The sequence below is a fragment of the Magnolia sinica genome, chromosome 15 (assembly GCF_029962835.1).
Source record: "Magnolia sinica isolate HGM2019 chromosome 15, MsV1, whole genome shotgun sequence".
Classification (NCBI taxonomy): domain Eukaryota; kingdom Viridiplantae; phylum Streptophyta; class Magnoliopsida; order Magnoliales; family Magnoliaceae; genus Magnolia; species Magnolia sinica.
The window spans coordinates 8,470,934-8,498,212 of record NC_080587.1 but is presented as its reverse complement, the minus strand read 5'-3'; the positions used below and the strand labels follow the sequence as shown (position 1 = coordinate 8,498,212).

The 27,279-nt window shown below is 39.3% G+C and overlaps 2 protein-coding genes and 1 long non-coding RNA gene across 5 annotated transcripts; all 3 read right to left on the bottom strand.

Moving 5' to 3' along the window:
* Nucleotides 1–12,142: 12,142 nt before the first annotated feature.
* On the bottom strand, nt 12,143–19,789 carry LOC131227435 (uncharacterized). 3 transcript variants are annotated; one of them, XR_009162269.1, is made up of 11 exons: nt 19,548–19,789; nt 18,366–18,503; nt 15,833–16,041; nt 14,668–15,670; nt 14,394–14,498; nt 13,424–13,498; nt 13,254–13,321; nt 13,108–13,158; nt 12,819–12,850; nt 12,580–12,641; nt 12,144–12,356 (listed from the first exon to the last, which is right to left on the bottom strand). It is a non-coding gene; the product is annotated as an uncharacterized LOC131227435 (long non-coding RNA). The 3 variants fall into 3 exon arrangements; XR_009162268.1 differs by lacking the exon at nt 12,819–12,850; XR_009162270.1 differs by lacking the exons at nt 12,819–12,850; nt 13,108–13,158 and having other exon boundaries at nt 12,143–12,356.
* A 2,306-nt stretch (nt 19,790–22,095) lies between these two features.
* Nucleotides 22,096–23,409, bottom strand: LOC131226802 (putative disease resistance protein RGA4). The gene has a single exon (XM_058222528.1). It carries the CDS (start codon nt 23,407–23,409, stop codon nt 22,096–22,098), a length of 1,314 nt encoding a protein of 437 aa, XP_058078511.1.
* A 99-nt stretch (nt 23,410–23,508) lies between these two features.
* LOC131226801 (putative disease resistance protein RGA3) lies at nt 23,509–25,796 on the bottom strand. Its single transcript, XM_058222527.1, has one exon. It carries the CDS (start codon nt 25,678–25,680, stop codon nt 23,509–23,511), a length of 2,172 nt encoding a protein of 723 aa, XP_058078510.1. The 5' UTR covers nt 25,681–25,796.
* Between the last annotated feature and the right edge of the window lie 1,483 nt (nt 25,797–27,279).

Here is a 27,279-nt window from a genome sequence, read left to right as displayed (position 1 = left end):
AAGCAGAGAGATCCACAATAAATAAATAAATAAAAGTAAATACAATGGCCAATCAATTACTTAACATAAACATAGCTCATGAAACTCATATGATTACTTGTAACAACCATAACAGTCAGACTACATATATTTTTTACATGCATTCTAAAATAAATACAATCTCTCTTTCTTCCTCTACTTAAACATCCATTTATACTGTACCCCTCTAAACTCAACACAAGGATAGAATTAAAAACAGCTAGTAAAGTGACCGTTGCTTCCTGAAACCTACTCGTGAAGAACAACAGCTGATAAACTTGCAAGCAATGAAGAACATCCATGCTCGATCTGAAGAATCCCTTTTGAACATGGGATTGCCCGCCGTTGACATAGAATTTGAGAGGCCTATTGCTTCATTTTCGATTTGGAGCCTGCCATTATGTCAGAGGATCTACTGCTTGATTGGGCCTGCATGGCTCATGGGTGGATCATCTGGTATGTCAATCTTATAAGCCCATGGCCACAGGGAACCGTATAAATATCGCATCAATTGGACAATCCTATCCGTCTGAGTAAGTGCCTTCAAGCAAATGGGTGATGACAAAAATCAGCCATTTTTGTACAAACTGTATAAATATCACATTTAGCAGAGAAAATTGGGCAGCTAGGATTCTCCTATCCGCATGTTTTTTGTACAAACACCCACAAAAAGTTGGTGTGTGTAGATGCTGGTCTTCATAATCTTACTATGCAACTGAAATCAGGTAGCACAGATTCTCCATCTTCTGTACAATCACCCAGAACGGTAGGGGCGAGCAGATGGGTGGTGGTCTTGATCATTTGTCCATGCAGTCTTGTGGGCCACATCCATGAATGGACTAAGCCACAGAGCCTCAATTGCAAAGTAGACAACCTTTTCTCTTGCATCCCCCTTTCCCTCAAATACTTGAACATGGAAGGGATGAAAGGTACCAGGTCTGACTTCTCTAATCCAAGCAGTTGTATTGGATGGAAGTTTGGTCCAATCCGTTCATAGAATGGTATTTGTTGGAAGGTGCAAAATTGTAGCCAGGTTAGCGATGGGAAGATTGGAGATCACGATTTGACCTATATCTGAAACTTCAAGCATGCGGCATCTCTGCAACATAACAGTAACTTTGGATTAAATATTTTACCCCAAACCATGAATGAATTAGTCACTATTCATGTAAACTAAGAAAACCATGCATGTACCATTGAGCCATCGAAAAGTTGAGATCTTCACTAGCTCCCATATATTGCCATGATTAGTTAACTGCCAACAGTGATGTCTCTGTAGATGTTGCTAGACATTTCAGAACTATTTCTACTAATATTACCATTTGAGTGTTGTCAGAAGCCTTCAATCCAATTTTTTGGGTTGCTTGACTGGTCATGGCCCATGCTCGACCGGTCGAGGGAGTTGCTCGACTAGTTGAGCACTGCTCGATTCAAAGTCCAGCGAGCATCTGTTTTTTGGGTTTCGAGGTGCTCGACCGATCGTGGCCCATGCTCAACTGGTCAAGGGATCCTCTCGACCGGTTGAGCAGTCTGCACGACCAGTCGAGGCTACGCAGATTCGTTTCCGGATTTGATGTGGAATGTGGAAATTTGAGTCGGTTTTCACAAGGGTACGAAAGGGAAGCAGCCTAAACTATAAATAGGTGTCCCTAGGGCTTTTCTAAGGTATGGAAAATAATTCTAAGGCTTCCTAAAGGTATTCTAAAGGATTCTAGGGTTATCAAAAGGTGTAGCAAGGGTGAGATTCGAGGTTGTTCGAATCGGGTAAGTCCTCTCTCTTTGTAATTTCTATTTTCATAGTGGAGATCTGTCACTTTGTGCCGTGGTTTTTTCCCGCAAGGGTTTTCCACGTTAAATCTTTGTGTTCTCTTGTGTGTGCTTGGTGCCATTGGATTGCTATCCTAGATCTAGATCTGTGTGATTCCGCAGGCCAAAATCCCAACAAGTGGTATCAGAGCAATCGTTGGGGCACAGATCTGAATCTGAGGGATTAGTAATAATGGGAAGCACTAGGTATGATATTAAGGAATACTCAGGGAAAAATAATTTTGAGTTATGGAAGATCAAGATGATAAGTTCCTTAATCAAGCAAGGCGAAGATGGTGCTCTTGAGGAGCGGAAGTCTACTATGACTGATAATGATTGGAATACTCTTGATAAGAAGGCTTTATCATCGATCCGTTTATGTCTCACGGATGAGGTTCTCTACAACGTCATGAGGGAGAAAACTGTGGCTAAGTTATGGGCGAAGTTAGAGGATGTCTATGCGAAAAAATCCTCTGAAAATCGTCTGCACTTGAAGCGCCAATGGTATAACTTCAAGATGACAGAGGGTGGAGATCTGGAGGCTCACATCAACAACTTTAATAAATGTTGGACGTAGGCCAGTGGGGCCCACGATGAGCAATCACTAGTGGGTGGGTCCCACATGTTTAGGCTTTCTCCGGCCTTTTCCATTCAGTTGAGATTTCAAATTGAACTTTGAATTTAAAATATGATAAGAGATAGGGATTTGGCCGGATAATATGGTTTCATCCTATCTCACCCGATCTCTCCCTCCTTTCCTATAAAAAGGGATGCGCTCTCTCTCGCATTCATGATATACGATAAACTGAGAGTATACAGAGAGATACAGTGAGCACTATAGTCTGTCCATTTTAGCTTGTCCTCTTGAGGAGCAGAACTCCCACTCTCCTGAGATACATCGGGTATTTCAAAAAGTTCTATTGGAACCTTTTGCTTCATTCAGCTTGGGTATCTATCTTCAACGAAGGTCACGTCTCGGGATTCTATTTCAATCCATCGTCCATGGCCCTCATAAACTAGAATGTATCCTTTTGAATGCATAGGGTACCTAATGAACACACATTCAATGGTTTTACTATCAAGTTTACCTCTATGTTGAGTAGGTAGCAAAACATATCCCAAAGATCCCCAAGGGCGTAGGTTAGCTAAAGAAGAAGGCCTCCCAGACCACATCTCATATGGAGTCTTAGGAATGGATTTGGATGGGACTCTATAAAGGACGTAGACGGCTGTTAACAGTGCGTCTCTCCAGAATATGGTAAAGAGATTGGCTTGTGCCATCATCGATCTAACCATGTCTAATAGTGTCCTATTCCTTCTCTCTGCACACCGTTTTGTTATGGAGTGTAAGCCATTGTGTACTGCCGAACAATTCTAATGTTTTCACAATCTGATTTAAACGTTTCAGATGTATACTCGCCACCTCTATCAGATCGAAGGATTTTAATCTTTTTCTCAAGCTGATTTTCCACCTCAGCTTTATATTTAAGAAAACAATCAAAAGCCTCAAATTTGTGTGAGATGAGATACACATCCATAGCGCGAGTAATCGTCAATGAAAGTGACAAAGTATTGACATCCGTTTCTAACATGTACATTAAACAGATATCTGAATGAATTATCTCTAGTGTGCCCTTAGACCTAGCCGCTTTGGGAAATGGTTTCTTCGATGTCTTCCCGGACACACAATGTTCACAAAATGGCAAATCAACTTTAAATAAGGAGACTAACAGACTAGAACGTACTAGTCTTGTCATACGATGCTTTCCGATGTGACCTAACCTCGCGTGCCATTTTTAAGATTCAAATATTACATTTTTATTCGACATATCAGATAAAGCAAGAGGGGGCATTATCACAATTTACGTCTAGAATAAATAAATCTGAAATTAAATTTTTCCATGCAAAAATGAGGTTATTCTGTCTCAAAGAAACTCTAGTCCCGGAAAATCGAATATCAAAACCATCAAATAATAACCTAGAAACAGAAATTAAATTCCGACGCATCCCCGGTGCAAAAAGAGTATCACGAAGGATTATTGTTTGCCCTATGCGCGTACGGAGATGGAGAACGCCAATCCCTAGTACGTCTTCAACAGCGTTATTGCCCATGTACAGCTTGTAACTTCCTTTGGCTACAGGCTGGAATTCCTTGAGTTCTCGACGACTCTGTGTCACGTGCTTTGTTGCGCCTGAATCCAAAATCCACTCGTTAGATATAGTATCAACGGAAAGGATTTCAGAACAAACGCCTACATACAAAATATCTTGTGACTGAGAAATTACCGTCTTTTTGTGGGCACACTGCCGAGCATAATGGCCAGAATTTCCACAGACAAAGCAGATTATTTGTCTTTTTCTGCTTCTTCTATCCATTCCCCTTCTTGAGATTTGGAGGAGGTGTTGTGGTCTTCTGTTCTTGATTATTCTTCTTCGCCTTCTTGCGAGCTTTGAACCGTTTATTGTTAGCTTTTCGCCTATGAGTCTATGCTACAAAGGCCTTGTCCGAACCTGGCTGAATTGCATTCATTTCAATCTCACGTACCAAGTGGCTACAAAAGTCTCTAAACGTAGTGATAGAATCAGTATGGTTCAGAATTCTTTTGATTTGGGCCCAAGATTCAGGCAAGGAACGGTGCATGGCTATAATCTTCTGATTTTCAGTCAATTTGCACTCAACATTCCTAAGGGCACCTATCATTTGCTCCATCTTACGAATATGATCTTTGATGGGGCAGCCAACAGGCATCCTGTACTCCTGGAATTCTAATTCTATTGCCCTAACTCTCGCATCTGACTTCTGTGCGTAGGCATCTGTCAATGCTTCCCAGATTCCCTTAGCGGTTTCATGCACTTCATACGTAGGTATGAGTTCTTTGTGCATAGTGCTAAGAAGGACATTACGGGCTGAACGATTTTGTTTTCGCCACTTATTATAGCGAGTCATCGCAACCCTATGTTCTTGTAAATTTCCGTTTTCAGTTAGGATGGATTCCTTTTGAACTACATCGAGTGTGTGAGATATGTCGTCCTCGTCCAAAAGGCATCACACCGCGCAGGACCAGTCTTCGTAGTTGTTGCCATCGAAATATTGTCCTTTCAGTTGTTCAATGATTAACGCTTTGGTGGTCATCTCTACATTGCATGAGTATCACTACTTAGATATGATCTAGGGTATTGACACTAATCATCAGCATTTCTACGCGTTATATAAAATTTCAAAGTATAAAAGCAGTTAACACATCTTAATGAGATCTGAAAGTCCACATACCCGAATGGGCGGTGTAGAACAATCAAGTTCTCTAATTAAGATGAGATTTAATGCTTTTATAAGAATAAATTTATATAACGTGCAACCTTCCATTACATGGTTGCATGCATCATTTGGTGGAGGAGAATAAACTCCCACTCAGGTTATGCACAACCTTTATTTGTGTATAGGGAGTATCTAAGTACTAAGTTTTTCTATATTTTTCAGTGAAAAATAAGGGGGCTTAGATCTAAACACATCAAGCCGAATATTTTCATGCATATTAACATCATCATCAGAAAGGAAAAATTAAGTGCTTAGATATAAAGAGAGTACAATCTTCACTTGTGATCATGACTATTAGTGATGGATCCGATCATTATCGATAATGATCATTGTTGATGATGGATCCTTTCATCAACATTGATCATCATGGTTGATGATCGTTTCGTTCACTAATGAGCAATAGATCAACAGTGAAGAAGATATTATAAAGGAAACTATATTTTTGATACGAATCCATCATCCTTCAACAGATCTACACATGTGAAATTAGCAAAACTAAAAACATAGTTGCTGCACATGTACATCAGCCAATCACGTGTACATCAACCAACACATGCAACCAACACGTGCACTGCAGCTTTACAGATGTACATTATACTATCAGCCAACACGTGAGATGTACATGAGCCAATCTGCTTCACACAGCAGCTAAGCATTTGAATTTGAGAGGCACTAGTAACATATGTGATATACACGTGTATATCATACGACATGTTAACACATGTGTACACTTGCACACGTGAGATGAAGATGCTCCTATAGTTCACCAGGACAGTGGGAGGACATCTCAGCAGGCTCCTGAGTTACGTCGAAGCGAAAGAGGATTGATTCCCCGAAGATACTTCGATATTGAGGGGCAAACATTCTCTTGCGTTGCAGTTGATGATGATGAACCTGATTCATATCAGGATGCATTATTATCTTCTAACTCGGCCGATTGGGTAAATGCTATGGACGAAGAGATCGCTTCCATGGAGAAGAATAAAGTCTGGGAACTTGTTGATCTGCCTTCCAATCGCAAAGCGATAGATAATAAATGGGTACTTAAGATCAAAAGAAAGAAAGATGGTACAGTGGACAAGTATAAAGCACGATTAGTTGCTAAAGGTTTTACACAACAAGAAGGCATTGATTACGAGGAGACCTTTTCACCTGTTGCAAAGTTCTCCTCAATCCGCATGATCTTGTCCATTGTCGCAAGTTTAAACTTAGAGTTATATCAGATGGATGTAAAGACCGCATTCTTAAATGGTGACTTAGATGAAGAGATATACATGCAACAGCCCATGGGTTATGTGGACAAAAAGCATCCAAAGAAAGTCTGCAAGTTGTTAAAATCTATCTATGGGCTAAAGCAATCTTCAAGACAGTGGTACATGAGGTTCCACTTAGCCATCACCACTTTTGGAATCACCATGAGTGAAGAAGATCATTGTGTATACATGAAACGGTCTGGAAGATCTTTTCTGATACTATCTCTATATGTAGACGATATCTTATTAGTTGGTAATGACATGCAATTGTTGATATTGACTAAAGATTGGCTATTCTCGAACTTTGAGATGAAAGACCTCGGTGAAACCTACTTTATTCTTGGGATAAAAATCATCAGGGATTGCCCTAAGAAATTTTTAGGCTTGTCTCAAGCAACCTATATACAAAAGATCTTAGAGCGGTTCAGGATGAAAAATTCAAAAGCTGTTGAAACCCCTATGGATAAAGCTACCAAGCTAGACAGGAAATCGTGTCCCCAGACTGAAGCCGAGAAATTGGCTATGTCCTCAGTACCTTATGCAAGCGCAGTAGGGAGCTTAATGTATGCTATGCTTTGCACCAGACCGGATATTAGCTATGCAGTTGGTATAGTCAGTCGTTATCAGAGTAACCCGGGACAGTCTCATTGGCAAGCCGTCAAACGTATATTCTGCTATCTTAGAGGAACAAAAGACCTAATGTTGTGTTATGAAGGAACAAGCCTCGAGCTCAAAGGATATTCTGATGCTGCTTAGGGTAATGACGCCGACGAGGGAAAGTTTACTTCAGGATATGTATTCTTACTCGGAGGAGTAGCTATCTCATGGTCAAGTAAGAAACAGACATCCACAACTCTTTCAACTATGGAGGCCGAGTACATTGCATGTTGTACTGCAGTTCAGGAGTGTGTATGGGTTCGCAGATTTCTATTGAGTCTTGGTGTTGTATTGAGTGTTAGTCAGCCTATATCGCTGAAGATAGACAATACTTCTGTCATTGACTTGGCAAAGGACCCTAAACACCACAAGAAATCTAAGCACATTGAGATCAAGTATCATTACGTCCGTGATCAAGTGAGAGATAAGAAGGTCGCCCTCAGCTACATTCCTACTAAGGAGATGATGGCTGATCCCATGACGAAACTTATAGCTAGAGATCTATTTCAGGCTCACTTCAGGCAGATGGGATTGAGGAAAGCTTGACTGATGTACTTGTTTTGTAGTACCTTTGATCTTTCATTAATGAATATTATATTCCTTTTTATTCAGTATTGAACATTAATATAACTAGATATGAAGATCACAGCATTTACCTTGAAATCATGTAGGATTTCTATTTTTTTTTGTCGGCAGGCCGGTCACCCACTCGCACGGGTTGACCAACCTTGAATGTACAAGAGAGGTACATTTGAGGCTATGTTTATACATTGAGGTATGAACTTCCCTTTATTGTGAATAATAAAGGATGAGGATATGAGTGAGTCGTATCCGCCTACAATCTTATAAAGATTGAAGATGAGACTGATAAAGTCAAATAACATAATCGCACTATTCCGTTACATGCGATCAATGTTATGGCCTGAAATTAAAGCCAGGTTATGAGGTTATGAGATGAGTCGTACTTTATGTAGAATGACCTACGTATTGTAGACCTGACATTCACCTAGTATTGTCTACTTTACGACGTGGATTGTAGCCATGTGCTGGGACCTATTACCTACAGATTGCTTTGATTCGATCTAATCATTGCAACGTGCGAGTAGTCAATCCCGTAGGTGACTCTTTGTGTCCTTAGCTACCCTCCTCTTGTGTATATGAGGATAAGATTGAGTGTTGCTACTTTAGTGTACTATGACGAAAGGTCCTTGATTGGCCAGACTCAGTTATGCTAGGAAAGCAGCTTGATTAATTCCAAATTACACATCTACGTGGGGAAGATCTCGTGACAGCTACACCAAGTTTCTAGAACTATAAATACGCACTTGAAGACTTATCCGCTGGCAGTATCGAGTTGTTTTTATTAGACTTTTGCAAACAGTATTTTTCTTAAAAAGCATATATATATATATGTATGTATGTATGTATGTATAAATATTGCTTTGAATTGGTTTTAGTCGAAGTTTGTGAAAAATCAAGTTTTCAGAACAACTCGATAAGTTGGATAAGTGCGTATGTTGGCCGAGTACTCCAGGTCGGGAGTTAACTCCATCCGGTGTGGTCATGTGGACTAGGACAGGCATTGCAAAGCTTGGGTTATTGAATACTAGTCAGGTGGTCACTTAGTACTTAAGCACCTGTGAGAAGATTATGGTGATCCAGCTGGTCCCACGCCTCTGATTCTTTTGATCGCGATGTTTGATCTTTGATTGTTATTAGGCGAGTTAAATGGATAAATTTTTTGTGCCTATCCCACAGTGTGATTGAGTGGGAGATGTTGGACGTAGGCCAGTGAGGCCCACTGGTGAGCAATCACTAGTGGGTGGGTCCCACATGTTTAGGCTTTCTCCGGCCTTTTCCATTCGGTTGAGATTTCAAATTCAACTTTGAATTTGAAATATGATAAGAGATAGGGATTTGACCGGATAATATGGTTTCATCCTATCTCATCCGATCTCTCCCTCCTTTCCTATAAAAAGGGATGCGCTCTCTCTCGCATTCATGATATACGATAAACCGAGAGTATACAGAGAGATACAGTGAGCACTATAGTCTGTCCATTTTAGCTTGTCCTTGAGACGATCTGATCCATAGATCGCAATCCGGGGCCACTATATACCGTAGGATCAGAGGTGTGAATAGTTCCATCTGCTCCAGTAGTAGATAGGCGGGCCGTTGAAGCACCGTTCTTCTGCTTTGTGAGGGTTCCAAACTTCGTGTAGACTGTCAGATCTTGAGGGCTCACCTTCCGCGCTTCCCAACAATAAATTGGTTTGCAAATTGCTGGATATGGAGGAAGTGATGAAAGATGAAGAACAAGTATATATGTTGCTGAATTCTCTTTCGGCGTCTTATGAGTCATTCAAGGACACAATGTGCTCAGCGAATAAAACCCTGAGTGTCGACACCGTTATCTCGGCCCTTCAAGGGAAGGCTATGAGAAAGCTTAATGTCGACATGGGGATATCTTCTGATGCACTGCTTACAAGGGGTAGGAATTCTGAACAAGGTACAGGTTCTAGGTCCAAATCCAAGGGCAAGGGCAAAGGAAAGGTAAAGTGCTGGAATTGTGGGAAGGAAGGACATGTGAAGAAGGATTGTGAAAATCCTAAATCGAAGAGAGAAGATTCTGAGGCTTCATACAGGGAGGCCAATGCTGCCACGTCAGATGGATCGAATAGATGTGATAGTGATGTTTTGTCTGTGTTTACTATCAGGCGGCCATACGATGATCGTAAGGACGAGTGGATGCTAGACACAGGGGCATCTTTTCACATGACTCCTCATCAGAGTTGGTTCACCAGCTACAAGGAGTGCGATGGTGGACAGGTATTTATGGGCAATGGCTTTGCCTGTAATATTGTGGCTGTTGGTTCTGTGTGCATCAAGATGGTTGATGGGGTGGAGCGTACCCTGATTGATGTTAGGCATGTTCCTGATTTGAAGCAGAATCTGATTTCTCTTGGTGTACTTAAGGTAAAAGGATGCAAGTATACAGGTATTGATGATGCTCTTAAGGTATTTAAGGGGGCACGGGTAATCATGAAAGCACAACGACTCGATAACTTGTACAGGTTGATCGGAAGCACTTCAAAAGGTGGAGCTGCAGTGGATGTAACGGATTCCACCTCTGCACGTGTGTGGCATGTTAGGCATGGCCACATGAACGGGCATGGCAGGAAGGCTGAGACATGCGGACGGGGATATAGAGCAGGTGGAGTAGCCACCTGTGAGAAGAATCACACGGCATGATCGCAGAAAATCGGCAAGGTACATGGACGACTCCAATATCACAGGGGATTCATCTTCTATTCAGATGGCTCTAGGTGAGCCTGGTGCTGAGAAGTAAAAGGTAACTATGGGCGATGTGATAGATTCGTTGTACCAGATCGACATATGGGAGCTGGTGGAGCTTCCAGTGGGCTAGAAAGTGGTTGGATGCAGGTGGATCTTCAGGAGGATACAACATAGATATAGAGCGAGGTTAGTGGCAAAGGGTTATGCTAAGAGAGAAGGGATCGACTTCTTAGAGATATTCGCGTCGATGGTATAACAGGTGTCTATTAGATCCGTGATTGGCGCAGGTTGGCTAATGCGATCTTAAGCTGGAAGGATGGATGTGGAGTCTGCACTTCTATAAGGGAAAGTGAAGAGCAGATCTACAAGAAACAACCAGAGCGGTTCGAAGTTAAAGGGGCTGAGAAAAGACTTTGCAAGAGGTCGTGGTTCGACATGTCGCCTAGGTAGTGGTTTGATTCCTTCATGATGAGTCAGGAATTGATGACATGTAGATCACCAGTCATGACATGTTTGAAATCAATATACTGAAGACTCCCTTAAGTGAGACATTTAAGATGAAGGATCGGGGAGCTGCAAAGATGGTTCTCGACATTGAGACTGAAGGAAGAGTAGGCTTTGGAAATCACAGGAGGAATACCTTATGTGTAGGTATTGATCAAGGATGTGATGGGTCAGGTAAAGCCGGAGAGTGTTCCCTATCCGTCTCTCCTTAAGTTTTCCTCAGGACATGTCCCAAAACAGATGAGGAAAAGCAGGATATCTCATGAGCCTTATTCGAATGCGGTTGGCAGTTTAATGTATGTTATGGTCTGAATTAGACCGGTTGTTTCACAGGCTATCAGTGTTGTAAGCAAGTACCCCGGCAAGCAATATTGGGTAGCGGTGAGATGGTAAGAAGACTACGTCTTTCCTTTTGAGAAGACAGGAGCAAAGGTAGTTGAGCACGGGGATTCAGATCCGGCAGACATGTTCACCTAGATCATTCCTGTAGAGAAGTTCAAGTTCTGTGCAACTTCTCTGGGCTTGGCGATGACGGAAAAGAAGGATGGAGTGTGCACGAGAAGCTATGATGTGATGCAAAGATAAGAGAAGAGGTCAAGGAGCTACACGGCTGAAGATTGAAGACTTGGTGGAGATTGTTGTCAGAAGCCTTCAATCCAATTTTTTGGGTTGCTCGACCGGTCGTGGCCCATGCTCGACCGGTCGAGGGAGCTGCTCGACTAGTCGAGCACTGCTCAACTCAAAGTCTAACGAGCATCTGTTTTTTAGGTTCCGAGGTGCTCGACCGGTCGTGGTTACGCAGATTCGTTTCCGGATTTGATGCGGACTGCAGAAATTTGAGTCGGTTTTCGCAAGGGTGCGAAAGAGAAGTTGCCTAAACTATAAATAGGTGTCCTTAGGGCTTTTCTAAGGTATGGGAAATAATTCTAAGGGTTCCTAAAGGTATTCTAAAAGGTTCTAGGGTTATCAAAGGGTGTAGCAAGGGTGAGATTCGAGGTTGTTCGAATCGGGTAAGTCCTCTCTCTTTGTAATTTCTATTTTCATAGTGGAGATCTGTCGCTTTTTGACGTGGATTTTTCCCGCAAGGGTTTTCCACGTTAAATCTTTGTGTTCTCTTGTGTGTGCTTAGTGTCATTGGATTTCTATCCTAGATCTAGATCTATGTGATTCCGCAGGCGAAAATCCCAACATTGAGGTACTATAAAATGAAAACCAATAGGTCCTATAGCCTTGATGGGAAGGAATGATGCATAGCTTTGTATAAATAGTGTTCTCCATTTTGAATACGGAGAATCTAATACAAGGAGATGCAAAGGTTCACAAATATATTATCATCATAATCTTTTTAGCCTTTGTCCCAGTGCGAGCTATAGCATACAGATCTTGAAAACAAAGAAAGCAGAATTACCTAGTGTTCTCAATGCGAATAAAGAGATTTCATCGGAGATTCTTCCATTACTCTGAATTGGGCTGCACTATTGACATTTCCTGAGATGGTTCAACAGCTGCCAAAATAAATAAACAAAAATAAAAAATAAAAATCTAATACTCTGCGAAGTTCCATTATTCTGTTCTCATGCAAAGTTGATAAAGGATGGTCAGTGAAAAACACTCCGTGCTCACACAAACATGTAGGCTGCAAGTTTTTGCTTGTATGCATGAAATATAAACACAAACAATGCAACAACTTGAAAGTCCAAGAAACTATAGCTATATACAAAAATCCACCTCAATCTATACTTCTCATCTGTGACCATTTCTTGCAAAAGCTGTAACCGATTTCGCAAATCCTGCACATATCAATAATGCTATAACCGTTAATTGAGCTTCTAGAGAATGTTATGTTTACAATACATCGGTAGATACATTCCTATCAACACACCCCAGTTCTTTGGCTGTTGTGTAGATATTACATAAATAAAGTAAACATAGGATTGAAAATATTAGCAAGCGGATAGAAATTTTACATTTGAAGAAGTTAGTCCTTGTGGATGCATTTCTACAGAGGACAAATATAGTTTGATCAGTCCACTAATATGGTGAATTAGTGGTCCACTCATGTACCATTGGTTATCATCTTATCGATCTTTTAAGCATCCATTTTCTCAATAGAAGTGTGGCTCACCTAATGAATGGACAAAATTGCATCCATTTTCTCAATAGAAGTGTGGTTCACTTGATGAATGGACAAAACAGATAGTAGGTGAAGACACATTTATCATGACACCAGTGTGTTCAAGGGCTTGGATCACCAACATGTGTTTCATGTCTTACATTAATCTTGTGATCCTGCCTTCTGAATGATTTCTGCAGAATTGCCAATTAAGAGATCCACACAACCACGACATTAGGCAAGGAATCATGAGAGAATATAAGAAGCATAGGGACTATATAAAACACACCAACACACGTATACTCCTGATGGTCAACAAAGCACAATCTTGATCTTATTTTCAGAATTTCGTCATTCCTGTTGCAAGTGAAAAGATTTCAATATTCATGAATGCATTTCATTGGACAAATAAATGATAAGAGATTATGTTGCTTGTTGCAAATAAGATAAACATGTCACCGTTTTGCACTTTCTTGGGTACTTAATCCCTGAATATCTTTTAAGGACTACTCAAATCACTGAAAGAAGACAAGCCTAAAAGAGTAAAAGGAGTAAAGCATTCCATTAAAACAAATATTACACATTTTAAACAATCCGAGATTTAAACATTTAAAACAGATATGTATACCTATTTTGGACATGGAGAACAGTGTTTTTTTTTGGACAAGGAAATAGGTAGAAACAAGGTCCTGGAAAACCCATCACTCCCACACGTCTGTAGAGATGTATTATGACATATGAGAGTTGTTTTATTAGAAATACCTAATATAAGGTCAATTTTGAACCAAGAATAGATATCCTAATAAAAACACAAGCTGATAGACATCCACCGTTATTGTGATGCCGGCATGCATATAGTGTGCGTGTGTGTGTGGAGGAGATCATGATATTTCATTCAATAAACATTTTACCAAAAAGTAAAGAAACTTCTTGGCTGTGGCATTTAATAATCGGTGTCAATAAGAGTATGTTTTTAAAACAAATATTCTCTCTTGGTTCCATACACCATATACATAAGAAACTGTAACATGTATTCTAGTAGCTAAACTATGACCTATACAAAATGTATATAAATGCTGCCAAAAGTAAGAAGAAAATAGAACATCAACATTTGTCAGACATGGGTGTCAAATAATGCAGGTTTCTAGAATATAAAAACAAATAGATTTTGAAAATAATCAAAATGAAAGGAAACCATGAAAACTAAGGAAGTATGGGTAGATAGATGATTGGTAGATACTAAAACTTCTATATGAAACAAGAAGAAGAAAAGTTTCCCCGTAACTAGTCAAGAACTTGAAGGATCCTTTCATGGTGAGGCCCAATAAACAAATGGTTTTGGGTGCAGCTCGACACTCGCAACATTGTCATACCAATGTAAGAAGCATTAATTAGATTCAACTTTTTATGTAGAAATAAGCTTTCTTACTTGTTCATAGATGCTTCTATCCTCAGTGTTGGCATTCACCAGCTATTGTTGCTTCTTATCTTAGGAATTCTATGTGTCCAGTTCCTGCATGATGATATATCAACACTGGAACAACTTGGTGAGTCAGTTAAATATTAGATACAAATGAGAGAACTTACATATGTCATTAAAAAATGCAACTCAAAAGGAAGTTCCTGGCATTAATGCTCCAATTGCAACCAAGCATGGAATATGAGAATAGGAGAAAAAGATGAAGAGAGAATGCAATCGTTACCCAAGACAACTCAAGAGAGTTTTCTTCAATGTAGAAAGATCTTTATATGGTCATTCTCCATCATGGGGATGCTGGCTGTCCACAGTCAATCATTGCTTCCCTCTTTTGGCCCATTCCTTTAATATTAGAACAGAGAGGTGGATGCCTGATGTAGATCACAAACATCATGTCATAGTTTTTGCCTATCATCGGCTGCATATACAATGCCCCATAATTCATCAGTCAAATTCAACCAAAACACATTTTGGGAAACTAAGTAACCTCATAATAAAGAAAAATACATGAAAAGAATGCCAATTTTTGTCATAGACATCTTAGACATGAATTAGAAAAGACAAGGAGAAGCATGATTGTACCAAGGGTGCGAGTGTGCTTCTTGCACTCAAAACAGGGGAACCTTGTCCATTTTATTTTTTCTTTGGCATAAATATAACAAAGGAGTGATCAACTTCTTGTTACTTTTTTAGTTTACAGGAAAAATGTTCTCTGCTGAGTTCCATGCATGTTTCCTTTCTCATTTTCTGATGAAAGGCTTGCTCAGCTTGATATAGAAACACCTAGCAAACATGTATCTGTATTATGTTTCATAAACAGCCCATGCAATGAATACAATTACACAAACACTGCTTTAGGTGCACAAGAAGCAGAGCATGACAGGTGAAGGCACACTATGCTAATGCTCAAGCCCAAAAATCATACTAGTCTACTCAATAGGTGGGCCACACTTGTATGAGAAAAAAATGGACCATTGGAAAAAATGACCAATGGTCCATATTCAATGTACATGCACATCTTATCCGATGAGTCAACCAGAATAATGTTTGTGTTAGGTCTTGATGATAGTGTTCCCCACCAGATGAATGCCCGGGTCTATAACATATACCGTAAGTTGGCAGGTGAGCTACAAACAACCTACATCCACCACACATGAGCAAGTCCACTTAGAATTCCTTGTATTATCAACTTTTGATATTTTGCAAATGATAACTGACCAAGAAGTTAACTGCATAAACAAGAAAAAAAAATAAATGAAATAATAAGACATTTAACCTTATTTAAGAGAAAAGTTATGGCTCCATCAAAAAATACAACAAAATAGTGTCGACATATCGATGAAAATATCTTACTTGTGAAAGAAAAAGGAATTTTAGGAGCAGACTGAAACCTTTCGCATTGTTCATTTTGCCTTTACTGTTATGAGTGGGAGGAGAGGAAAGCTTCATGGAAGAATGATGCAGCTCACTCACATTTATGGACTGTCATGTAGATCAACACTAGTTCAGGGGTCCCTCCTGATCATCCACTCCTTTCCCCTCCCTTAAGCTGCATGCCCAGTTTATAGCTTGGTTCTTTCTTTAACAAAATTCAAGCTATCTTGCAAAAGAAATAAGAATATATCAGTTGGGATGAGAGAATTAGATGAATGGGGCAGAGGGCTTAACAAAGGGTAAGATCTTGTTATCATGTTGGAAATATTCATGAGACATGTACCATCATAACGAAAGTCAGATAATGCTAACGACTAGCCCTCCTCTCATAAATTCAAAGTATTATAGTAGATATGTTAAATGATAATTCATAATGCATGCAACACAATGGCTAAAAAATGTAACAAGTTGTGAAGAAGAAAGTATAAAGATGTCAGCCAAGCATGAAACCTCTGTTAACAAACAACAAAAACCATGCATGTATTTGATGTTGATCAAGGCCCACATGCCAAATTGACTAGTTTTTTTTTTTTCATTTTAATTGTGCATTAGATATCCACTGACCAGCCACTTAGGAAATCAGACATCAGTTCCATATAGCTTATGGTTTATCACACATCTGAAGTAGGGCATACAGTTTGGATGGTTTGATTTTGAGTCATACATGCATAAGAACCATCACACACATACTAGAGTATGACCATTTTTCTCACAAAACATACCCAAGTGACAAATAGCATCTACATTTGGAAGCATAGTTCTAAAACTCACTAACTTGATTAAAAACTGGGCCTATTGACTTGGCAAGATATCGAACTGGGTCAACAGGAACTCAGTTCTAGAAGTGGCTTGGTTCCAACTCGGAGAAACCCATCGAGTCAATCCGCCGAATCAGCCGACTCAACACGACTCACAGTGACTCAAACAGAGTCACTTTGTTAAAGGGTTTATTAATATATGTGTGTGTGTAGAAGGGCTGGTGAGAATCAGTCACTTGCCCTCCCTTAACCCTCATCCTATTCAGTATCTTACCGTTTGTTTTCCTATTTTATGTTACTTATATACTATATGTAAATATTTTTTACAACCAATTAATCTTGATTTTTTATTTTATAATTATTAAATATTGAGTCAAGTTGGGTCTGAGTCCTCATGTCAACCTGAACTGATTGAGCATCCGGTCGAGTCAAGTTTTTGGGATTTTAAACTATATTTTGAACAAGACATCCATTCTGCCATCCAAATGAAAATCCCTTCTGTGGAATCCCCTGAGTTCTTGAAACCTGTTATTTGGCAATGGCCCATCGAACTTAGTATTCCTGTCCCAGCTGTTTGGCATTGTAAAATTTCGATCATGAACAAGAAAGTAAGTGGAGCAATACACGACCAAACAGTAAAATACAATGGCAGATCAATTCCTGGAACATAAGTATAGCACATAAAACCCATTTGATTAATCGTAACGAGCATAACAGTTAATATCTCAGACTTGAATAGCTGCTTAATATGTATTCTGAAATAAATACAACAGATGACATGTAATTGGGCTCCCTGGCACACAAGCATATAGCAAACCTCTAAATAAGATGCTGAACCCCCAAATTGATTGCCACAAAGGCACTATATTCTAGGAGCCCAAACTATGTGATTGAATAAATCCTCCTTTGTCTCATGCAGGTCTAGGGCTCCTTCTCCTTCCCCTTCCCCTTTGGTCCAAAAATCCAGGCTTTCACTCAGTTTAGCTAAGGGCATGAAAAATGGCTAACTATATAACATGATTCAACACTACATAATAGTTTTTTTTTTTCAATCACAAAAACCAAAAGCGTCAAAGTAGGTATAAATGATTTTAAACCTCTGTCTGTCATTCCATCCCTTGTTTTGTATACAATGGCCCACATTGGATGATTTAAGACGTGTGGGCCATCTCATGGAGAGCTTGATCTGGTACACGTGCCATATTTGCAAGTGCAGTGGCAAGTCCACAAGCACAGTTATAAACACGAGAGAGTTATTGAACCTCATGATAGCAAAATCAAGGTTATTGAACCTCATGATAGCAAAATCAATTCAATAATTTACTTGTTTTAAATGCCATGGTGTGTTTAACATTCAGTTTAAGCCGTGAAAATGGTTATGTATATATCACATGATTCAATGCTAGAATTTTTTTTAATCACAAAAACCAATAAAATAATCATTTAAAAAAATTCCAATGAATCAAAAAAAATCACTTTTGTCTATCTATTTCAAAATTTAAATATGAATGAAATCCTATTAAACAATAGAAAAGCAGGAAAGAAACAAAATCCATCAAGACATTGGATAGGAATCCCCAATACAAAGAGAAGATAACAAAATAAATAAAGGCAATGGATAAGAGTCACTAATAAAAGATATCTATGGACCCCTTTGCAAGAGAGTCAACAATATAATTAAACTAACTACTGGGAATATACACATGAAATTTCCAAGAAGCAAGATCACAACCTTAACTCATTCAAAATAGAGCTCGGCTTTGAAGCAAGAATGCACTTTCCAAAGGCCAAGAAAATCTCCACATCATTTGTAACAGCCAAGAATTCCCTCCTTCAATAACCACTTTCATCCTTAAACATATCTCTAATCCTGAAAGGCCCAGGGTTACCAAAATAAATAAATTCTGTCAGTATTGAGGAACCATCATATAACAATTTAAGAAATCATCCTGAGAACTGATTACCCACAAGCAAGTTACCACAACTTATGGTGCTGTATCTTGTCGACATAGTACATTCCAGCTGTGTATAATTGACACCAGTACTATGAAAATGGTAGGCATCACCATGAAGATTACCTGGCATAGAAATCAGGGTGGTCTACTCATCAGATGGGCCACAGCATTGGAATGCACACCTAGTGATCTGATCAGCCTGATTTTTGAGAAGGGAGGCCTATAGCTTTTCATAGTACTAATTTCCTACACAAATGGCATTTTGGCGGTAAAGATGTTATAGTACAAGAACTAGTCCTGTTATTGCTGGTAGGTGATCAATTCTCAATCATCTTCCCTACACTATTCAATAGGATGCGATGATCAAAACCGAAGTTTTTGTGTGTGTGAGTGTGTATCAGAGAACGCAACAAGCATTCAAACATGTCTAAGAAACACATCAGCAAAAAGATCAGGTTAAAAACAAAGAAAAAAGAGTAGAAATTTTGATTATCAATCCAGTGACAGTTTAGCATTAAATGAGATTTGCTATCGAGGCTTGCCCAATCGGCTTGCCCATTCACCCCATGATGTGATGATCCAAACCATATATCTAGAAGGTCCCATAATATATGTCCGCCCCCATGAGATAAATCTAACTGATCTGACATCTTCAAGTTTGCATAACATGTAGACCATTGTTTCAAGTTGCCTTTAGATAAGTAAGACTTTCTATATATGGACCATCTTCAGTTGGAACTTCTTGATGAACAATTTGAATCATCACATGGTGGATCAGAAGGAGAGAGAGCCCTGTTAGCAAACCTAAAATTACGTAAAGATGACGTTCCATTGCGAATATCTACTTCCAAAACTCAGTGTCATCCACACACCGGTTGCACCACTTTTGTAACAAAAAATTGGAAAGTTCGCAAAGAAAATAACTATTAATTCACATTCCACATATGCTTGTCACCTACCTAATAAGCAGACCAGCCTGATTTTTGGTTCAACAACCAGCTTTCTTGCTCAGTCTCACACAAGTGTACCACATTGGCATGTTTGCTGCTAGGCTACTTCTTCATTTGCACGAGTTCCATTCCCATTCCACAATGAAATGATGGTGTTTAAATGATCTGTTTGCCAAACACATCAGTTAACCACAAAAGGCAATCCAGGAACCATACGATGCATCTACCAAAAAATTCAGGTAGTTGACAATGCTAAGACAGAATTTGCATAATGCACCCATAGTTCCATGGAATTTACTTCATTATAGGGTATGTACAATCATGGTAAGTGCATTATTTGATAATAACATCCTTCATTGTATGATTGTTGAGCATGTAATTCTTGTCATTCCAACAATCTGATCATGGCAATGTCCATAAAAGGATGATTGGCCTGCCTGTTTGGATTGGTGGAATCCAAAAAATAACTGTGGAAAAGAAAGAGTTTTCTGCTAATGTGATGTTTTCTGTCTGTTGTGACAATAAAGTTACATGTGAGAAGCTATTTTCTTTTCTACAGTTTTCCTAGAAAAGAGTGTTTTCATTTTCTTCCAAAGACCTTGATTATCCACATTTCCACACTTTTGAGAGGCAAATATCACTTTTTGATCAGTGATCATTCCACATTTCCATTAGGGGGCGTTCGGATCGTAAGTTACTTAAGATAAGCTACTTATGCATCAAGTAGCTTATCTTAGTTTCTACTTATTAAGCAGATAAGCATGTTTGGTTAACAACATATTCATCATCTTCTCCTCTCTTTCGTCTCTCCTGATGTGTCTCTTTAGTAACTATGAAAAGTAGAAAAGGTAAAAAAGTTAACTCAAGTGATGTGATTTTAAATTAAAAAAAGTTACTTATAACTAATGATAAACCAAACTTATCTGAAATAAGTTAATTAACTACTGTTGTAAGTAGAAAAAGTAACTTATTTGGTGGTATCCAAACGGGCCCTTAAAATCATGGAAGGTAACATAGACAACCTTTTTAGTATTCTTTTCCATGGATTTCCTCATCCATTATTTTCCTCATATGTGGAATTTTCCTTTCAATTCTACTCTTTGGACTCCATCAATTCAAACAAGCCTAAAATATTGTTAGATTAAATAATGTAACAAAAATACTATAAATAGCATGATTTTTCACATTAAAAAATTTATTTTTATCAGAGCTAGGCCTTAGTGACTTAATTTCACTCCAACATATATTTAAAATTAATAATCTTAAAGTTAATTACCTTAGATTTGAACTGATCATTTGCAGTGTAACCTTCAACCATGCAAGCATTCAAGGTAGCATTAGCCTTAGATTATCATGAGCTCCTGAATTCTCCGGTGTTTGATGCCCATGTGTGGCTCCATCGCACTCCTAAGAAGTACAATTGATTAAAATGATAATACATCTACCAAGAGTAAGTTAAGCTTTTTTATTAGACAGTGCCTTAACTAAAGGAAAGCACATAAGATTGCCCTTTAGTCGGATGAAATGACTGAAGTGCCCTCTATTCTTTTTCTTTCTTTCTTTTTCTTTTGGGAGCTTTATCAAAAAATTCTTGAGGAATCTAAATTTTACCAAATAAAACCTCTACAATTAAAAATTATGAGGTGATGCTTTTTGAGGGATGAAATTACAAAAATACCCTCATTTTTTCTTTAGTAAGTAGTGAAACTCGATACTTGTAGGGCCCACGTAGTATATGTATAACATCCAAACCATCCAACATACGCACCACACTATGGTGATAACATGACCAAAATATCAGGTGAATCATATTAGCTAATGGACTACACTTAAATTGAGAATTTTGAATGTTGTACATTATTTTTTTTTATGGATTAGCCCACCTTATGGTTGGATTTTTCATATTTTTACTTAGTATAATAATAATATTAGTGTGCAGATGTTGGAGGGTTGGATGTGAGACACATACCACATGGACCCCGCAACTTTTGATTATCCACTTTGTTGTAAAGAAAAGCAAAGGTGAGCAATATTGTAATTTCTCCTCTTAAAAAGCATTTCCCAATAATAAACATAAGCTTGATCCAAAGCTTTCGTGGCCTCTAAGAAGTTTTTAATTGTGGGTGCTTAAGACCACTATTTGGTCCACCTGAGATTTGGACATGACTTAATTTTTGAATCATGCCATAAAATGATATGGCAAATAAATCCATAGAGCACTGACCAATAGCCCCTTGCTACCAACAGCTTTCAACAATAAACACCTCATAAGTATGGTATTTACATTTAAGTAATTGAGATAAATCATTAAGGATGGGCATTTTTGTCATTTAATGAAAAACATGACATAAGGTACCCCTTTGACAAATAGATTGGTTAGTGAGGTAGTTTAATGCGAAGATAATTTTAGAAAGGTAGTAAGATGTAAATATAGCCTTAATGATGTAGTATTTTATAAAATTCCCAATCATATTATTAGTAAAGAGCTTTCCAGTAAAAATCCCCAAATGATAAAGCAAAGATAAGTTTAAGTGAGAAGTGGTACTTACAATCCTAATTAAATGGGGACATAGTTGCGAACACGGATATCTGGGATGTGTGATATGTAGTGCCAATCCTCACCTTTCTCCATCTCGCATCGCTTCTGTAGCTGGGGACAGCTATTGATTAGTAGACGTTGGAGATTTGTTAGGAGTTGCAACCCTGATGGCAAACACTCCAATTGAGGACATTCGTTAATTTCCAAAAATCGAAGCGATGACAGGTTTCCTATCCACTCCGGCAGAGCTGTTAGACTTTGCCATTTCCAGATTTGTAGGCGTTGGAGGTTTGTTAGGAGTTGCAACCCTGAAGGCAAACATGTCAATTTATCACAACCCTCAATCTCCAAACGTCGAAGCGAGGACAGGTTTCCTATCCACTCGGGCGGAGTCATTCCACCGATTGATAGATCTTCCAGTGTTGTGACATGTCGTAGCCCTTCCGGCAAACATGTCAACTTCTGACAGCTCCATATGGTGAGTCGTCGAAGGGAAGTAAGGTGTTGCATATCCTCTGGTAAATATGCCAGCTCCGGACAATTATTAATGAACAAGTCTTGTAAGGCAGTGAGGTGTTGCAGTCCCCCTATCAAACTCGTTAAGCTTTGACACCCCTGGATGAATAGATCTTGAAGAGAGCTCAAGCCTTGTAGTCTCAAGGACGTTAGACCATTGCGATCTTTAATCTGCAGCGACCGGAGAGAGGTGAGGTTTTGTAACTCCTCTGGCAAAGATACCAACATACTGCAGCCCCAAATAGACAGAGACTCAAGAGCAGAAAGGCTTCCAAGCTCCCTAGATACAGACTCTAGCTTTGGGCATACGCCAATTGCTAGGCTCAAGAGATGGGTATGGTTTTCAAACAACCCATCTGGCAGCGACCTTAGCTCCTTGAAACATAGAATCACAAGGGAGGAAAGTGAGGATAGGTTTTCCACTGAACCTACCAACATCTCATTACTATCCGTCAATACCAATTCTTTTAGAGATGGAGGGCATGGAAGCATTGTCAACTTTGGACATGCCCAAACAGTTAATTTGACAAGGTGAGGGAGTACTTCTCTTCCATTGAATCCTGACCACTCTAAATTAGGCAAATCTTTCAAGCTGAGTTCTTTCAGTGACTGAAATCCCTCTGTGACATCATCACCATCAGAGAAATGGTTGTCAATTGATTTCAAAGCATACATTCCTTGTATCACAAGAACTTTAATGAATGGTGAGTGGCTGACCAGGGGGAGTTGTTCGCATCTTCTGCAATTAATCACTGAAACTTCAATCAGATTTGGAAGTGATGAAGAACACATCCAATGCGGAAATCTGACACCCATGTACTCTTCCACAATCAACCTTTTGAGATTTTGATGTGGTCGGAGACCTTCAAAGGTTTGCTCGACATTTCCTTCCAACTGAAGATCTATATCCTGACCCTATGAAAAACATAAGTCACAAAGGTTCAGCTTATCCTTCAAGTTTGCTTCCTGGGCATCTGCTGCACACATCACATTCTCGAGGTTTCGTATAGTCAATTCTCCTCCAAGGTTTAGACCTTGTAGCTCTCTTATACCACATTCACTATCCTTACCCACTATGAATATTGGCAAGGTCTGAAGGAGCTTTAATTGTCCCATATTAGCTGGCATATGGGTCAATTTATCATATTGACTGATTTCAAGATGTCTTAGGCTAGTCATTTTGCTCATGTCCCTGGGTAACTCTGCAAGATGATCACTGTTCAAGAGTCTCAAGGTTTGCAAATGGTGAAGGGTGCAAATGGATTCAGGAAGGGCCCGTATATGAGTAATAGACAGCACGAGGTATCTTAAGTGCTTCAACCTACTGATTGAAACCAAAAAGTCCATGGTGACATTCACACGGTTTAAATCAAGCACACGTAAGAACATAAAATGCACCAAAACATTATGAGAAATGCTGAAATACTGACTTCCAAGCAGAAGCAGCGTTCGCAAATGGTTTGCTCTCCTTGAGGGCTCTGGGTCTGTTAGGGCACATATGTTATCCCCGCACTCCAACAACAAACGACGAGATATGTTAGGGATACTCACTGCATTCTTGACCTGCACAATTGAGCATTCATTTTCAGCAAGAGAGCATGCAAGATCATGCACGAGGTCATGCATCTTGCACCTTACTATATTCCCATCTTTATTTTTCTGAACATCCTGAAAGAAGGACCGCCATAATAGATTATTGAAATACTCTACACCGACGTCTTCCATTTGTTTTTTTCTGTCTGATGATTTAATAAAACCTTCTGCCACCCATAGTTGGATTAGCTTCTTCTTCACAAATATATGATCTTTTGGAAATATTGAGCAGTATGCAAAGCATTGCTTCAAATGTGGTGGAAGATGATAATAACTCAACCTCAAAGCAGGTAAAATGCAATTCTCTTCTTTAGGCAGATTCCAAATGTCACTTTCTTTGACAAACAACCACTCTCTTTCCTCTGTTTTGAAGCGCATCAAGCTTCCGAGCGCCTTCGCTGCCAAAGGGACGCCCCCGCACTTCTTCACAATTTCCTTTCCAAGCATTACAAAGTTTGGATGTTCTTGTCTTCCATGCCCAAATGCCTGCTGCTTGAACAGAGACCAACAATCATCATCTGATAATCTTGTCAAATGGTGCGGAGGGAGAGTGCCCATGAATGAAGCAACTTTGTCATTACGGGTGGTTACTATGATTTTACTGCCCCTCACACCTTCTCTGAGAAATTGTTTCAACCGATCCCAGTTCTCGGGATTTTCTTCCCAGACATCATCCAACACAAGTAAAAACTTCTTCCCCCTCAGCAGTTCTCGGAGGCGAAGCTGCAGTTGATCCATGTTTTGGAGATTACAACCACCAGTTGCTGACTCGATGATATCTTTTGTTACTCTACTCACACTGAAATTGTTCGATACACAAACCCACATTCTTAGATCAAAATGCTTTGCTAACCTTTCATCATTGTAAGCTAATTGAGCGAGTGTGGTCTTCCCAAGGCCCCCCATACCGACTATGGGGATGACTGTAACATCCTCTCCGTTATCATTGCTAATCAGTAATTCCATTACCCTTCTTTTGTCTTCTTCCCTTCCATAAACATCTGATTCGATTACAAACGAGTCAGTTGGTTCTCGGCCTCTAATATCCGACACCCGTTCTACCTCTTTCAAATGGAATTGAGACCTCTCTTTAGCAATCGCATCTAATCTCTGCCCTATCTCCTTTATCTTATCCGCCATATTTGAACGGGACACCAGTGGGTTGCATACCTTCGTAATGAAATCCCCGATCTGCACTTTTCTGCGTTTAGCTTCCACTTTTGGTTCTGCTTCCGCTTCAATTGTGAACTCATCCAATATGTCATCTGCATCATAAACCACATCTTTAAGCTTTCCCAGCCAATTCTCTAACGCCTTGGTCTTTACTGGCTGCTCCTCCGCATCTTCAAGCACTGCTTGTATCGTTGATAACCTGCTTCTTAGATTTTCCATCTCCTTGTGAAAACCCCATAACAGTCCACACTTTTCAAGGATTGGCGATGCTAGTTTTTCAATAACTAGTTGAAGAAAGCCGGATACAACTGCTCCTGCCATTCCTTGTTCCTAACAGGGAAATGACAAGAAAAAAAAATTAGAGATGTTCAAAGTAAAGGAAAGAGAAGGATCTCAAAGATCAGATACAAGATTATCCTCTTCTATCATTGCCTATATATGTTCCACATATGCTCTTCTATTATTACATGTACATGTTCCATCTATCTTAGATTCTTCACCATATAATAAGCCAATCAGAGCCCAATATGTGAGTTGACATAATTGTCTGTCTCCAGCTTACGTGTGGCACATGTTCGTTGATTAGGATTGTTGGTCTGGTGGGCAATTGCCCGGTATGTGCAATTTTTTAAGGAAACTGCTAGCGATTTTCTAGAGTATTGACTTGACATGATGATCTTGACAAAATCTCTCCTTCTACATGTTTTTTATTCCTAAGATCACAAGGGCTTGTTTGGATTAATGAAAGGAAAGAAAATAATCCCGTGAAACTAAATTTTAGGTTTTTTTTTTTTTTTTTTGTGTGTGTGTGTGTGTGTGTGTGTGTGTGTGTGTGCAATTTATGTAAACATCTTTTCCCATTTTCTATCTTTATTGAAAACTATTTTTAATTTATTCTTACACATCCACTGGTGTGATGGGAGGTCATTTTTACATTATGGAAAGAAAATGGAGTTAAACTCAAATGTGCCACCATCTATCTTCAATGGGTTCACATATGCAAATATGCCCAATGAGCCATTGTCCATCTTTGGTTGTGCCCCACACATGCCACTATGCCACATGTTCTACCATTCCATCTTTTCTTGTACCCCACATGTGCAAAAGCATCCTATACATGCTAATGTGCCACATGTACTAGAATTCCATCTTCTCTTGCTGCCCACGTGTACAAAGCATATCCCGCATTTACTAATGTGCCACGTGTACTTGTACCATCGTTCATCTTCTTTGGTGCCACACATGTGCAAGGCACCCATATGCACCAATGTGCCACACCTACCATCGTCCATTTTCAATCCCTCCAAATGTGCCTCATGTGCCAATATGCACAAGTTCTTGAAGGGCCCACATGTGTCAAAAGCATGAATACGTGTTTTGTGCCACATGTGCCACCATACAACTTCAAGCACCTTACATGTACCACATGTGCTATATTTCAACTTCAACGCTTACATATGCCACGTTTGCCACATGCATATTTATTATCCATATTCAAGTATCCCACATGCACCACGCATGCTATGATTTAGCTCCAAGCACCCATATATGACACAATGTTCCATATTTAGGAGGCATTTGGATGGTAAGTTACTTTAGATAAGCAACTAATGCAATAACCAACTTATTTTAGTTTCTACCTATTCAGGGAATGAGTAAGACATACTTATCAGCCAAAAATTAGAAAAGCGCGTTTGGCTTCAAACATCATAAGTAATTATTCCTCAAATCTGTTTGGTCCCCCTCACATCGACCATCCATCATGTGGGGCCATTGATATAGATCATTCATTGTGTGGGTCCCACCTTTGATGTAGTCCATTCATCGTTAGGGGATGACCTTTAGGTGCATTTGGATTGTAAGTTACTTAAGAGAAGCTACTTTTTTAAAAGGAAATATATACGTGTATACATAATCTCA

Coding starts and splice junctions, on each gene's coding strand:
- LOC131226802 (XM_058222528.1), bottom strand. CDS start 23,409: ATGGGTGTCAGATTTCCGCATTGGATGTGTTCTTCATCACTTCCAAAT.
- LOC131226801 (XM_058222527.1), bottom strand. CDS start 25,680: ATGGCAGGAGCAGTTGTATCCGGCTTTCTTCAACTAGTTATTGAAAAA.